The sequence below is a fragment of the Prunus avium genome, chromosome 5, assembly GCF_965620075.1.
Source record: "Prunus avium chromosome 5, drPruAviu1.hap1.1, whole genome shotgun sequence".
Classification (NCBI taxonomy): Eukaryota; Viridiplantae; Streptophyta; class Magnoliopsida; order Rosales; family Rosaceae; genus Prunus; species Prunus avium.
The window spans coordinates 30,089,594-30,104,157 of record NC_142288.1 but is presented as its reverse complement, the minus strand read 5'-3'; the positions used below and the strand labels follow the sequence as shown (position 1 = coordinate 30,104,157).

At 40.1% G+C, this 14,564-nt stretch overlaps 2 protein-coding genes across 3 annotated transcripts; one reads left to right on the top strand and one right to left on the bottom strand.

Annotated features, from left to right (window-relative positions):
• Positions 1-219: 219 nt before the first annotated feature.
• On the top strand, positions 220-3,356 carry RLK902 (receptor-like kinase 902). Its single transcript, XM_021946512.2, has 2 exons — positions 220-1,837; positions 2,371-3,356. The coding sequence occupies exons 1-2, from the start codon at positions 487-489 to the stop codon at positions 3,003-3,005; spliced, it is 1,986 nt and encodes a 661-aa protein (XP_021802204.2). The 5' UTR covers positions 220-486; the 3' UTR covers positions 3,006-3,356.
• Positions 3,357-5,543: 2,187 nt separating this feature from the next.
• Positions 5,544-14,509, bottom strand: LOC110745387 (Protein kinase superfamily protein). 2 transcript variants are annotated; one of them, XM_021945468.2, is made up of 17 exons: positions 13,545-14,508; positions 12,902-12,966; positions 12,606-12,788; positions 11,135-12,511; positions 10,476-10,648; positions 10,031-10,268; positions 9,321-9,413; positions 9,098-9,238; positions 8,912-9,004; positions 8,225-8,429; positions 7,739-7,824; positions 7,506-7,591; positions 6,792-6,843; positions 6,639-6,695; positions 6,367-6,540; positions 6,176-6,253; positions 5,544-5,776 (listed from the first exon to the last, which is right to left on the bottom strand). In XM_021945468.2, the coding sequence occupies exons 1-17, from the start codon at positions 14,269-14,271 to the stop codon at positions 5,693-5,695; spliced, it is 3,912 nt and encodes a 1,303-aa protein (XP_021801160.1). In that variant the 5' UTR covers positions 14,272-14,508; the 3' UTR covers positions 5,544-5,692. The 2 variants fall into 2 exon arrangements, 1 of the variants encoding a protein (XP_021801160.1); XR_015835891.1 differs by lacking the exons at positions 5,544-5,776; positions 6,176-6,253; positions 6,367-6,540; positions 6,639-6,695; positions 6,792-6,843 and having other exon boundaries at positions 7,574-7,591; positions 8,198-8,429; positions 13,545-14,509.
• Positions 14,510-14,564: the final 55 nt, after the last annotated feature.

The following is a 14,564-nucleotide window of genomic DNA, read 5'->3' as shown; positions in this document are numbered from 1 at the left end:
GAAAACAAACAAACCCATCTAACCGTCACTCACCTAAATTTATTGGCTGAAAAACAAAGAAAAATATTTTAAAATCTTCCAGTAAAAAAAAAAAGCAAAAAGAAGAAAAGCAAAAGACAAATAAAAGTAAAGGAAAAAGATAAATGGCAGTTGACTACTGCCAACCAGGTCCCCAGTTCTCCCTCACTGCGTACAGCTAGGGTTTCTTACTCTATTTGCTTTACTATTTCCCCTTATTTAGTATTTACCTCACAGCCTGGACTCTCTCTCTCTCTCTCTCCACAAAGAACACCAGAAGGCCAACAACAAAAAGGCCAAAAAGAAAAGAGGAAATGCAGGTCCCAAAACACACTCTCCCTCTCTGCTCCACTCTCTCTCTTCCTCAGAAACCCAAACCAAACAATGTATGAACTTTGAAAGAACAAAACAAAAAAATCCAGATATCCACAACCCCATTTCACCAAAACCATTTGGGTTTTCGCCAAAATGCATTCGCAGAGCCAAAGGCTTTCCCTTTTCCTTTTCTCTTTGCTGGTTTTGCTTCCCATTGCAAAACCAGATCTGGGTTCTGACCGAGCTGCTCTTCTAGCTCTGCGCTCAGCCGTGGGTGGCCGAACCCTGCTCTGGAATGTGAACCAGCCTACCCCATGTTCATGGGCTGGTGTTAACTGCGAGAACAATCGTGTCACTGTGCTTCGACTTCCTGGTGTGGCTCTCTCTGGCACCATACCCAGTGGCATTTTCGGCAATCTGACCAGTTTGCGCACACTCAGTCTTCGTCTCAATGCTTTAACTGGTCCTCTCCCCTCAGATCTCTCTGCCTGCGTTACTCTTCGTAACCTGTACTTGCAGGGAAACTTGTTCTCCGGAGAAATCCCGCAGTTGCTCTACAGTCTGCACGACTTGGTTCGGATTAACTTGGCGTCCAACAATTTCTCAGGGGAGATCTCTCTGGGTTTCAACAATCTCACCCGCATAAGGACTTTGTACCTCCAAAACAACAAGCTTTCGGGGGTTATTCCCGAGCTGAACCTTCCCAAACTCGAACAGTTCAATGTATCAAATAATTTGCTAAATGGGTCTGTTCCAAAAAAATTACAGACTTACTCTTCCAGCTCGTTTCTGGGTAATTTGCTATGTGGGCGTCCCCTTGATAGTGCTTGTCCTGGAGAGAGCGGAGCTGCTCCAAATGGGGATATAAATATCAATGATGACCACAAGAAGAAGAGCAAGCTGTCTGGTGGTGCTATTGCTGGTATTGTCATTGGATCTGTACTGGGTTTTCTTCTAATTGTTATGATTTTAATCCTTTTGTGCCGAAAGAAAAGTAGCAAAAAGACGAGCTCGGTCGACATTGCTACGGTGAAGCATCCAGAAGTCGAGATTCCAGGGGATAAATTGCCAGCGGATGCTGAAAATGGGGGATACGGTAATGGGTATTCAGTTGCGGCGGCCGCCGCGGCGGCGATGGTGGGCAATGGGAAAAGTGAAGCCAATAGCGCCGGCGGTGCTGCCGGTGCCAAAAAGTTGGTGTTTTTTGGTAATGCGGCGAGGGTGTTCGATCTGGAGGACTTGTTGAGAGCTTCAGCTGAAGTTCTGGGGAAAGGGACTTTTGGGACGGCTTACAAGGCAGTTCTGGAAGTTGGGACTGTGGTGGCTGTGAAGAGGCTTAAGGATGTGACAATTTCTGAGAGTGAGTTTAAAGAAAAGATTGAAGCTGTGGGAGTGAAGGATCATGAGAATTTGGTCCCTCTAAGGGCTTATTACTTTAGCAGAGATGAGAAGCTTCTTGTCTATGATTACATGCCTATGGGAAGCTTATCTGCGCTTCTGCATGGTCAGTGTTTCTCGTTTGATTGCTTCCTTTTTTGGTTCATATATTGCTCTGCCTTTTCAGTTCTGTGGTTATTACTTTACTTCTTTGCTTGCATTTTGATGATGATGGTTTTGATTTCTTCGGATACATCAATTCCTCTGGATAATTATTTTAATCTTTTAGCCTTTTCTTTTTCGTTTCTGAAAAACGCGAGGAAGGCTGCATTAGACATGTTATTGAGTGGTCTTGAGGATTTGTTTTGCATCTCCAACAGTTCTGATGTCTGCATAGTCTTTCTATTTGCAACGTATGTCTTGAGTTGCTGTGGTTTCAACTGCATTTCATATGTTTTAGGTTCAATTTTAAATCCGCAATTCCCATTTGAGCTTTCTTCCAAGAGTGACATCAATAAGTGGAAAAAGCTTCAAACTTTTCAGCAATATTGTTACATTGCAGTCTTTCAAACTCATAATATTCATTGAAGAATTTTAAGTTTAAGGAAACAAAGGAGTTTTATCGTTACTACCATCTTGTCTTCTATCTCTGCACTACAGGAAACAAAGGAGCAGGAAGGACTCCATTGAATTGGGAAATCCGGTCTGGCATTGCCCTGGGAGCTGCCCGCGGAATTGAATACCTACACTCTCAAGGCCAAACTGTCTCCCACGGAAACATAAAGTCGTCCAACATCCTGCTCACAAAATCCTATGAAGCTCGGGTTTCTGATTTTGGCCTAGCGCACCTTGTTGGGCCCTCCTCCACTCCCAACCGTGTTGCTGGCTACCGGGCACCAGAGGTGACAGATCCTCGCAAGGTGTCCCAAAAGGCCGATGTTTATAGCTTTGGGGTATTGCTCCTGGAGCTACTCACTGGGAAGCCCCCAACCCATGCCCTGCTGAATGAGGAAGGAGTTGACCTCCCAAGGTGGGTGCAGTCCATAGTTAAAGAGGAGTGGACTTCGGAGGTTTTCGATCTTGAGCTCCTCAGGTACCAGAATGTTGAGGAGGAGATGGTTCAGCTCTTGCAACTTGCAATAGATTGTTCAGCCCAGTATCCTGATAAACGCCCTTCAATATCCGAAGTGACCAGGCGCATTGAGGAGCTACGTCGTTCTAGCTTGCGAGAGGATCATGAGCAGCAGCAGCATCCTGATGTTGTCCATGATTTAGAGGATGTGTCTTCTCGATGAGCTGGTCTGGGGACCCATCTTCTTATTCCCTCGTGGATTTGTAGGACAATCCTTGCTTTCGCGTGTTAAATCTGGTGTTGTTGTATGTTATTAAATCTGTGTCTCATCTCACTTTCCTTAGGAGCCAACTGTTATTTTTTCTCTTTTCTTTTCACCCTTTTTGGTTCGCCCCATTGCACTTAATTTTTACCCTTTTTCTTTCATTAATACACTTTGGGGTGGATATCTGTTCCATTTGTTGTTGGTGGATGATGGTTGCTGTAATTATTACTTCACCTTTTGCCTTTGCCTTTATCACAACTGTTGAGCTATTGAGCTTTCGATTGAAATTAAGATGTTTTAGTTGCTTCATCTACATGTGTTGGTTAGTTGTGATGTCTTTTCAGCTCAACGAATGTCCCCACGCAACCCCTTTTCTTGGTTTGGCTTTTTAAAACGACAGATTTTAAGCATGAACATCTATAATTGAAGCAAAGCTCGGTTGTTAAGTTATTCTGGAAAAAGGTTATTGTCAATTGTATTCCCATTTGGTAGTTGCTACTTGGTTAAATGACACAAGGAAGGAGGGGCTGTCTGACAGTGGATGATACAGTAATGTTGAATTCAAAAAGTGAGTTGATGTTTTGTGAGATTGTGAATTTGTGAGGATGATGATGATGAGCAAAGCTTGCTTTATTTATGGTGGACCAAACTCTATTGCATTGAAGTGGAGGGAGGGCCAGGACGTAAAAAGTGAGTAGACAGTCTCTGATGTAGTGGTCCTTCCTTTTCTTTGGTGGTGATGGTTAAAATGTTTTTGATGGCATCCAAAGTCTCAAGGAGCTCTCTCTGTCTCTCTCTCTGGTGTATAAGGGTTTAGAAAACAAAAGAAAAATGAGTGAGGTACTAACTAAGAAAGTGATAGAAAACAAAATTGGAGTTTCAATTTTCCAATATGGGATATTTTTGTCCTCTCGGATGGTGCTGTGCTGTCCTATTCTGACGTTTTTATTCAAAATTGAAACGGTTCTTTCTTTTCTGGACCAGAAAGAATACCAGAGCTTTGGTTATATTCATGCACAATACAAAATTTGGCAGTCCCACTCTCCATGCACAAGTGGCCTAACAGTCATTCATGATGAACCTGTTTTCTGTCTTTTTTAAAATAAAATAAAAAATCAATCACTGAATTTCATTAAGAAGGCACATGTCCAACAACTCAGTCATCATCAAAACCTTGACCAAACGCAAATTTCAAATAAAATTGTTGTGGTTCAAGTCTACCAAAACTTTTCCCCAGAAAACTTATTAGTCATACTTTCGATCGATTGGTAATAATAATTTGGCCTATTTTCAATGAAAATATCCCATCCAGAAATCATTTGGGAGCAGTTTAGCTAGTCTATTTCGAGATGAGTTTCTAAAGACTACTAGTCTAGAATGCATACAATTAGAAAATCCACATTATATTTCCAGTGTCTTTTTTATATCTAAAATCCCGTTTAATATTACAAGGGACTTATAACTCAAATAGTTAAAAGTATTTTGCTTGATGCTTGCTCAAGCTCCAAAACCCAAGAGCTTAACGAAGGCTCAGTGTGTACCCACAGCACAAAGGATCGAAATTTGGATCCTGTCTCTGCGTGTATGCGTTTGAAAAGAAAGATTTTCAAAAGATGATTTTCCATCTTATATAACTTGCACTTCAAAAACACTGTACATGCTGTCAAAATTTTGAGTAAAATAAGTTAAAGTTACATGGTGCGATTGGAACAGAAAGCGAAAGGGATGGGATGGAGACGTTTTCACATTGCCACGAAGAAACCAACAGTTCAGCTTACGACAAAGATCATCAACTGACGCGGGCTATATTAATTGGAGCACCTCCATCCTAAAAGGCAAGAACAAGGCAAAGATAAAGCAACATTTGACACCGTTCACGTTAATAATGGCAGATTTACCTTTTTTGGTTCCACCCAAAAGGTCAAGGCAATCGCAAACACTATTTATTTTAATTTATTTTCTATTTTTTATACTTAAACCATTAATTTTGATGTGGGAAGTGAAGAATATGACTAGGTATTTGTTATAAAAAAAACCAGAAATGACACCAGCAAACCCATGCAACAAATTATTATTTTTCCCGATGTTTTCTTCTTTTCTTTTTTTTCCTTCTTTTTTTTTTTGTTGCTGACATCATCAATGACGCCAGCAAACCCAGGCAACAAGATTCGCCTTTGGGCCTGCCCAGGCTTATGGAGCCCACCAGCTGCCCGATCTTGCTGTTGCGCACTGGAGCCAATTACTGGGCCTAGGCCCCCTCTTGCCCGGGCAAAACAGGATCGCTGGAGTGGAGGTGCTCTTAGGTTACGTCAAAGTCATCAAGATACAAAAGACTACTACTCAGAAGGTAAAATTGACGCCGCCACGGTGTGAACACACGTTACCTATATGAAGAAAGAGCACATCCCAAACTAGTTTCAGCATTTTGAGTTTTCTGATTTCTTCCATCTCTGCAAGTGCAAATTCATCACTCAAATTGCTTAACTGCACACTATAAAAGCAAAAAATGATAACCACATATTTTGAAGCTCATATATGTACAAGGTATACAAAACAACAAAGAGGTGATTAGGCCCCAAAAATACGCCCAAATCAATTGAGTGCCAAAACCCCAACCCCAGCTTTTGACAAGTAGGAGCAAGTTGCTATCCACTGGGATTCCCTGATGGATCATCCTTAAAACCCTTTGAAAGCAGATCATAGTTGATTGATGCAAGCTGGGAGAGATTCTGAACCACAATCAATAGAACAAAAAGTAAGATAGGTTTCAAAAGAAACAAAAATAGATCCATTTAAAGTAGTAGGAAAACCAAATCAGCAAAACATGAAAGAGAGTAAACCAAAAAATAAATAAATAAATAAAAAGCAAAGATAACTTCAATTACACGGAAATGCCTTTTTTTTTTAATGACCAAGGGCTATCATTCAACATGGAATAAACAGTGTGCTCAAATTGCATCTCAACACACCCTATGCATGAAGACTTTAGAACAGTAAAGGTTCACATTCTATAAAGGTCAACAATAAAAGATTAGAGATAAAATCAAACCCAATGACAATATAAGCAGCTTGAGTGGTCATTTTAGAGATAGTAAAAGAAAATAACCGCCTTGAAAGTTAAGAAATACCTTAAATGAGAAATTACTGAAAGAGTAATTGATAGAAGAGCCAGACTCGAACTCTGTGAGGCCCCCGCATTCGTCACCCTGTCAATGAACAATTGCCCAAGATCACGTCAGTGCATCAAATTATATGTAACTACGGTATAAAATCTATTCTCATTGTTTGTTAAACGAGTTAGTTTCTGGGAATCATGTACCACTTCCTCATGACGGTTGCTCAAGCAACTGCTGCAGCCACTTAGGCTATCAGAATCACTGGAATCGTCAAGTTCACTAGTTGGATAAACATGTTCATCTGAAGGATTCCATGAGTAACGACTGGTGAAGTAACTGGTATCCAGTGCACTCTCTGAGGTGGGAACAAATGCAGCCTGCAAGAAGTGAAGTCATAACGAGGTGGTGTCAATCTAACCGAAGATGAAAAAACTGCATCATCATGTTTATGATTTATTACTATGATGTATCACACCTTCTGCCTGGCAAGTGTGTCCCAGTTGATATCTTTAAAGAATGGATGCTGCTTCACCTGCATCATAAGTTGGAGTGCCATTAGTTTATCTAAGAGGTTTTGAAGATCAGGCACTAAAAAAAAAATGAAACTCAAATAAAAACTTAGAAATACCTCTGATGCTCCTCTAGCTCCAAGTCTCTGATTAGGATCTTCTGTCAATAACCTAGAAACTAGTTGTATCAGCATCAACTAAACAAACATTTTAGCTAGATACTTTCACCAGACATTCACATGTCATTTCATAAGGAAATTTATTCCCTTTTAAAAGTTCAAATAAGAAAAAAGAAAAACTATATGTGCATACATAAAGATATATATAAAACTGGCGAACATGTGCTGATGCATTTCCACGTTCGAGAATTTATTTGGTGAACTTGTGCAGGAAAATAATGCAGCCTTACTGAGTGAATATTCATAAAATGATGGACCTTAAACTGGAAATCAGACTAAATCTAAGATCAGTTTTCAAGGCTACACATGTCATAAAAAAAATTCACAAATTTGATGCAAAATGGTATTCAAAGTTTAGACTTTCTGTGGACTGAAACTATAGTTGACAGGCTCATAACTTGAAGTAGAGCTATAGAGAAGTTCAAGAATGTTATCATCAGTATTTTAAAACTAGACCATAATATTGCAACCTATTGGCTAATTGATGGGTCTTAATTCCAGTCTGCTACATCCCTCTGATAGTTTTTGGTCAACACACAGATTGACCAATGGTCAACTTCCATGGAGTTCAATGGAAACACATATTTCCATCCCTCCTTAGCTTAGCAATAACAAAACATATCTTTTAAAGCAACAACATAATGATTCACTTACTGATCAATAAGATCCCGTGCTTCAGGGCTCATCTCTCCAGGCCGAGGCCAAGGTATATTACGGTTGAGAATATTGTCAAATATAGTCTTCAAGAAAACAAACAAAAAAAGGTTAAAACAGACGCCACAGAGTTAGAACTCAATCAAACCACGAAATCACAAAAACTTTCTGCCTTACAAAAAGCAAACACAAAGCCCATGTATTATAACATATTTTAGAAGCATGGTACTAACCTGAGGATGCTCTGCATTGAAGGGTGGAATACCAACGATCAATTCAAATAAAATGACACCAACTGACCACCAATCTGCAGTTGCACCTGTGGACCACAGAACAGTAGCAGCTTGTTAATCTTATCACGGAATTAACTGACCCCCAATAAGGGGAACAGAAAGCTGTTTGGAAAAAACACAAGAGCATAATGGATGTGCCCTTAAATACTGAATTAGGGATAAACCAAATAAGAGAACAGCTAGATGTTTGGGAGAAGGGATAAAACAAGATCATTATGGTTGGCTCCCCTTAAATCCTTGATTCAGCTTCCATGACAGACTAACCAGTACTAATAAATAATGATTTAAATATTCTATCACATAGCTGAACATTTTTTTCTAATTAATATTTCTTTGTTGATGTTGAAGGTTAACCTAAAGTTGAGGAGTTCAAAGACAAAATAAAGAAAATAATAGCACCTTAAACTTAGAAAAGGCTATACGAACCATGTCCTGTTCCTAAAAGTATCTCTGGTGCCAAATAGTCAGGTGTACCGACAGCAGAACGTTTCTTTCGGCTTTCTCGCTGTTGCTCAGACAGAGATAATTCGTGTTCATCTTCTCCGAGTAGGGATGTGCTACTAACTGCTGGACCAGATAAATCATCAGTGCTGTTGATGAGACCAACCTTTGAAAGCCCAAAGTCTGTCAACTGCTCAGATGGAATACAAAAAGTTAAATCTTTGGGGAGAGGGGTGGTGAAAGGCGATAACAATCCACATCCATAACTCCTAATTATCTGCTGCACAATTTGAATATTTTCCAACCCACAAACTACTGAAATTATGTACTTTTGAAGTAAAGAAAGAAAATTGTTGAGTACAATCTCACATGTGCATATGGAAATGCTAGTTCTCTAAATCGGATGTGAAATATTTGAAAATGGTACAATAAGTTTCATTTATCTTGAACCCAAGATATGCATCTAACTAAAGCTGAACCATGTTTTACCAATCACCAGCTCTATTAGAGATGGATGTTCAAATTTCACTATCCTACTTCAACTGGAAAACCCAACTATATTAGAACTACTACTGTATTGGCACTGAAATTTCCACCCCAGGCATCGGTCAAAAATGGCAACAAAACAAGGATAAATAATAATAAAGATATATAAATTAAATAAATAGATACCTTAACATGGCCGTCATGAGCAATTAACAAATTGTCGGGCTTCAAATCACGATGAACCACACGAAGAGAATGTAAATATTCTAAAGCAAGCACCTGCAAAATCAAACATAGATAAACAGGACGTCAGATTAAAACTTGCACAGCAATGTCAGCAAATATATTTCTGAAGAAGATGCAAGCCCATACCACTTCAGCTATATATACACGAGCAACCTCCTCGTCTAAGCAGCCTAAATTTCTCAACAATGAGTATAGATCTCCTCCATTCAAATACTCCATCACAAGATACAAGTTTTCACGACAAGTAAAAGAATAGAAGAAGCGAACCTGATACAGTTCAAGTTCTCGTTAGAATGAAACAAATGTTTCTCAACGCAAGGTAAAACACTTTGCTAGAACACCTGCTCACCACGAAAGGATTGCGGACAGAAATCAAGATGTCACGTTCTGCTAATATGCTTTCAACAGCATTCTTACGGATCATATCAGCCTTTTTAAGAACCTGTTACAAACAGTACACTAAGAGTGAACAAATCCTCTTCATGAAAGACATGACAAAAGCAACCCCAAACAAAAAAAAGAATTATCTGTTTTTGGCGTGAGGCTGGGGAGGGAAAGATTAAATTTTATTAAGACAGAAAAGAAAGACAAATAAGGTGTCCGTCCAAAGTAGCATCCTTTTCATCAAGTATGGTACTTATTAAAAAAATGTGGATATAGCTTCTGACCAAAATTAAAAACTGTATACTGCTTTAAACTGACCTATGCTATTCCACAGAATCTTCCACGAGTTCAAAGGAAAAAAAATATATAGATAGAAAGAGGAGAGGGAAGCTATCCAAATAAAAAGAATGCAGAAGACTGGGTGTAAATTAGTAAGCCTTTATCTACTTTTCTGGTGAAGTTAAGTGAGATAAAATTCCACCTTCTGAAGCATGTAAATAAGGAAAAATATAGGCAGGAAAAAGTTGAGCATAAAATGAATATATCACAGAAAATAACTAAAAGCAAAAACTTGGCCATGGAAAATGATATTGAAGACATAACAGGAAGCTTAATCAAACTAACACAGAAATAGAGCAACAAGATAAGCCAAAAATCACGTGTAATTATACGTACCTTAATCGCGAAAAGATCCCCTGTTGTTCTCTTTTTAGCTAAGAAAACTCTTCCAAATGCCCCACGACTTATCGGTTTGATAATCTCAAAGTCATCTATAGACGTCCGGTCCTTGGAAAAATGTATAGGGCTTGTACGAACCACATCATCTTCTAGAGGAGCTTCTTCATCAATTACGGTACTCGTTATATCAACCTTTTCATCTTCCACTAACTCACAAAGCTGCAAATACTTTTCCCTAGAGTATCAACATTACCACATTGTAAAATTAATTAAAAAAAAGGAACTGCAAAAGTTACACTTAGTTTTGAAGATTTCCCAATTAAGTGTTTAAAAAGACTTTCCATGAGAAATATAGATACCATAGTTCAAGGTATATTAATGAACACTTTAGTTGAAGGCTTGAAGCTTGTAAAAACCAAGAAACATAGCAGCAAGTACCCACCGGATCAGCTTCTCAATGCGTGCCCCAAATGTTTCCACAGTAAGTGCATCAAACTTTCTGCGGTCAATAACAACTCTCAAGTCTTCAAGACAAGTCAGTAGATACGGCATGGAGCGATCATCATCCAAAGGTGTATTTGCTACACAACGGGCAATATCAGAAAGTTCATTCATCTGCATCAACCAAATGGAGTTATCTTTAATAGCATTAAAAAAAATAAGACTTTGATACAAAATTGGGTATCAGTAAGCACAGCACCAAGGCCAGCAAGACACATGCTAAAATAACATCCAAGTCTCAAGCTACTTTGAAGCATATATCACTTCTTCAGTTTTCTATGGATGGTACATTGCACACCTGACATATGTAGAGACACACATGTATGTATACATCCCCACTTCATCATGTGCAGACACACATAATCTGGAGAAGCTGGTGCGCAATAATTGAGTAATTAATTTTCATTTTCCTAAAATCTTAGGACTTGGAGAAGACAGTAAGATGTTTCCGTTGCATGTTGAATTTGACAATGATGATAGCTCATGTTTTAAATTGATATTCAAATGTCATTTCACTAAATCCCAAGTATCATAAGCATGTTCTTGGCCAACCCCCAGAGCAAAGAAGTATTCATAAAATAAAATAGAAAAATGAGATACCTGAGGAAGATCATCTTGCTCAGAGAAAGAAGCCTTGCCTGCAAGGAGCAAGTCAATCTGACTGGCCCTTGGTGTCAATAATGGAGACCTAGGAGTCATGCTTCCTGCAGATGATGTTGTCATTCCTTGATCAGACTTTGGACCAAAACGAGTTCTACATGACATGGAAGGTAGACCTTTCAGATCATCCATAAAAGCTGAATTATCAGCTTCAGGAAAACAATCAAGCATGTCTTCAGAGCCTCTGTGGGACCAGTCACTCAGTTTTGGAGATAGAATGTCAGATTCTTCAGTCACACTCGAATTAGATACTTTTGCAACATCCGGACTTCCTACGCCGTGCTGGCTATCCTTTTGAGCAAAGGACTCCATCATTTTTTCAAGGGTTTCGGAAATTCTGACAAGACGCTCGTTGACACTTATACCCTTCTGATCACATCGATCAGCAATCGCACAAATTCTTGAATGGTCTTCCACATTTGCAGTTGGAACCTCCTCCTCACAGATACGACAAATCATAGAACTCTCGTCAGATACATTCTGTAGATTTCCCCAACCCCAAGAAGGTTTGTGTTGGTGCTTGGAAGAATGTTCATGAGAATCCTTGGCAGAAGGCTCAGGCGGCTTCACAGTAGTCGAATCAATGTCAGAAGTCCCTCTCCTGTTGTCTGAAGCTTTCGAAAGTTCAATCTTAACATCACTCTGGTCCTTCAATTCGGCATTTTCTTTCATGCTTTTTCCAACTGGAGACGGAAATTTTTTCCAAGATGTCATCCGGTCCCTACTTGCAGGAGAGTCCAAATTCTTAGAGGGTTGATCAGCAGGAGGTGAAAATAAATTTCCTGGTTGTATAACATGGTCTCTCTTCCATTCCATGCCGCTTTGCTCCTGACTGTAAGATTTCCTAGCTGAAGCTGCTTTAGAGACCTTATTAACGCTTGAACTCTTTGGATCCTTTGCCAGACCTGGAGGAATTCTTTTATCTGCAGAGCGCAGAATTCTTGATTGACGAAGCTGGAAAACTTGTTCATCCTCAGCCAATCCGCTTTCCTTGTGGAACTGCAGCAACCTAGTACACCTTGTGAGTATGAAAAGCATTCGAGTGTGAAGCTGCTTCAGCATACCCGGAGGAAGTTCTTGGCGTCTATCATCCAATTCCTGAACTATGCCTTCACACTGAAGCCAAAACTCTCCAGATGATGTCATTGCACAACTTCGAGCCAAAACCAACAAATCCTCAAGGGTTTCTTGCCACTCTGGATGATTATCTGCATTTTTCTCAAGAATTCCAACTAAATCTGCTGCAAATATAGCCAGATCAGAGTTCACTTCTTCCTTTGCTTTGTCAAACTTTGCCCGAATGACAACCAAGATTTCCTGCATATTAGAAACATGATTACAAACAGGCCAAACTTCCTAGTTCAGATTCATCTCCGAATAAAAATATAATACAAGAGGAATACAGAAGTACCTCTAGGTTGTTCAAGCCTCGAGGCTTCCAAAATGGGAAAGGCCGTACACCTTTTGAATTCAGTTCATGGGAAAAACTTTTTATATCGGCAGGAAACCTCTTTCTTGGTGCACTCGTTAAACGGAGTATTGCTTGAAAGCGAGGAGATTCAGACTCCTTGGGATTTTCACAATCATACGCAGTCTATTGAAGTAAAATATCAATCACAAACACATTACGACAGGATATAATAGAATATGGAACAGCCAGAAACAAGAAAATACACAGAGAATAAATAAAATTAATTTTACTAGTACCTCTGGTGTACATACATCCGAACTTCTTAAGCCTCCAGAGTGACTCCAGGATGATATGTTTCTCCCTGTTAAGGATGATTGAGGTATCAAAAGACATTACAGGGGAAAAACATAACAGGCATCCCACTCATTATTGAAAAATGAAGGTGTACAAAAATTTCAGTGATTTTCATAAAAGACCAAATGCATTCTAGTATCAATTCATGAAGAATGAGATAAGGTCACTACACATAACCACACATATGGTCCATGTTTTCTTAAGCTTACACTAATTGTTGGGAAGAACAATGGATCAATACGTTAAGCTCTATTCCTCTTGTGGAAGGAGTCGCCTACTTGAACAGGAGCCATGCTTCACCCATTACACCATTGCACGTTAAACTAGCCGTCATGTTTGTCTACTGTACTATACTTGATTGCTTGACAAAAAATTTCAAGACCATGTGACTCCTCCTAAGCTCAAAATACTACCATTTTCTAGCTAAAATAAATTTACAAACATTTACTAGTTTTGTTTGGAGTTCAACACGTCTCATCTCTAAGCTTAAAACACGACCAATAGCCTTAACCATACCTCAGGACACAAACTAAATTAGCACAACTTATAAAACAGCAAGCATTGCATAATTGCTCAAAACCATACCAGCTTCCGCCGAGGATTCACCGCCGTTCTGTAGCCGCGACGGTGCCAGCATGTTGGGGCTCTGGTCTCTCGAAGGCACGCTACCAGTTGACATAGCATCCGAATTACTGCCATTATCAACCCAACTCCCACTTGCCAAATTCTCATTGAACCCAATCCTACTCTGGCTCCCAGCCTCCTTCTTCTTCCCCCCACTTCCCGACCCTAAACTCCCATCGCCGACAGCACCCGGTCTGGACAAATTACTCGAACCCAGAGACGATCCTTTGTCGCCCCTAAACCCAAAAAAGCTCTCCTGCGGCAACGGCCCCGATCTCGTCTTTATTCTATTCAACCCGAGAGACGAAGCCAGAATGGGAGACACCGAAGCTGCTGGCTCCGCCGCCGCCGATGCCGATGTAGACGACTTCTTCGGAGTCGAAGTCGCGGCAGTTGAGCTGGACTTTGACGGCGTTTTAAGCTGAGCTTGAATCTCTTTGCCCTTGGTCTCCTTCTTCTTTGACCCGTCTTTGACTAACGTTTGGCGACTCGCGCTACCAATACCGAAGGCTCCGCCGGAACTGGTAGTCGGGCCTTGCGGGTCGTCTTTGGATGCGGATTTGGATTTCTTCTTATCGGATCTGATCGGGGAGTTGGAACCCAAAGATCGTGGGCTGTTGTTAGAGCCATCGGGACTGTTGGAGGAGTCGGATTTCTTGGAGGAGAAGAACCTCCCCTTGAACACCATTGTGACCGTTTCTATAGGTGTGTGAGAAACACAGAGAGAGATTTCTAGGGCTTGTGAAATTGACGCAGCCCTAGCATGGAAGCATAGGGCTGCTTTTAGAGAGAGAAGGAAGGTAAAGTTGTTGGAAGTTCGGAAATGGATATCGATAATTTGAATGTAAGAGAAGAAAGGGGTTGAAGCTGCAACGAAGAGAATGTGACTCGAGTCGAAAGCCGTGGATATAGCGCCTTAAATGCGTCCCGGTGTTATAATACCGAATCCTAATTTCAAACTTAATTAAAACGTTAACAACA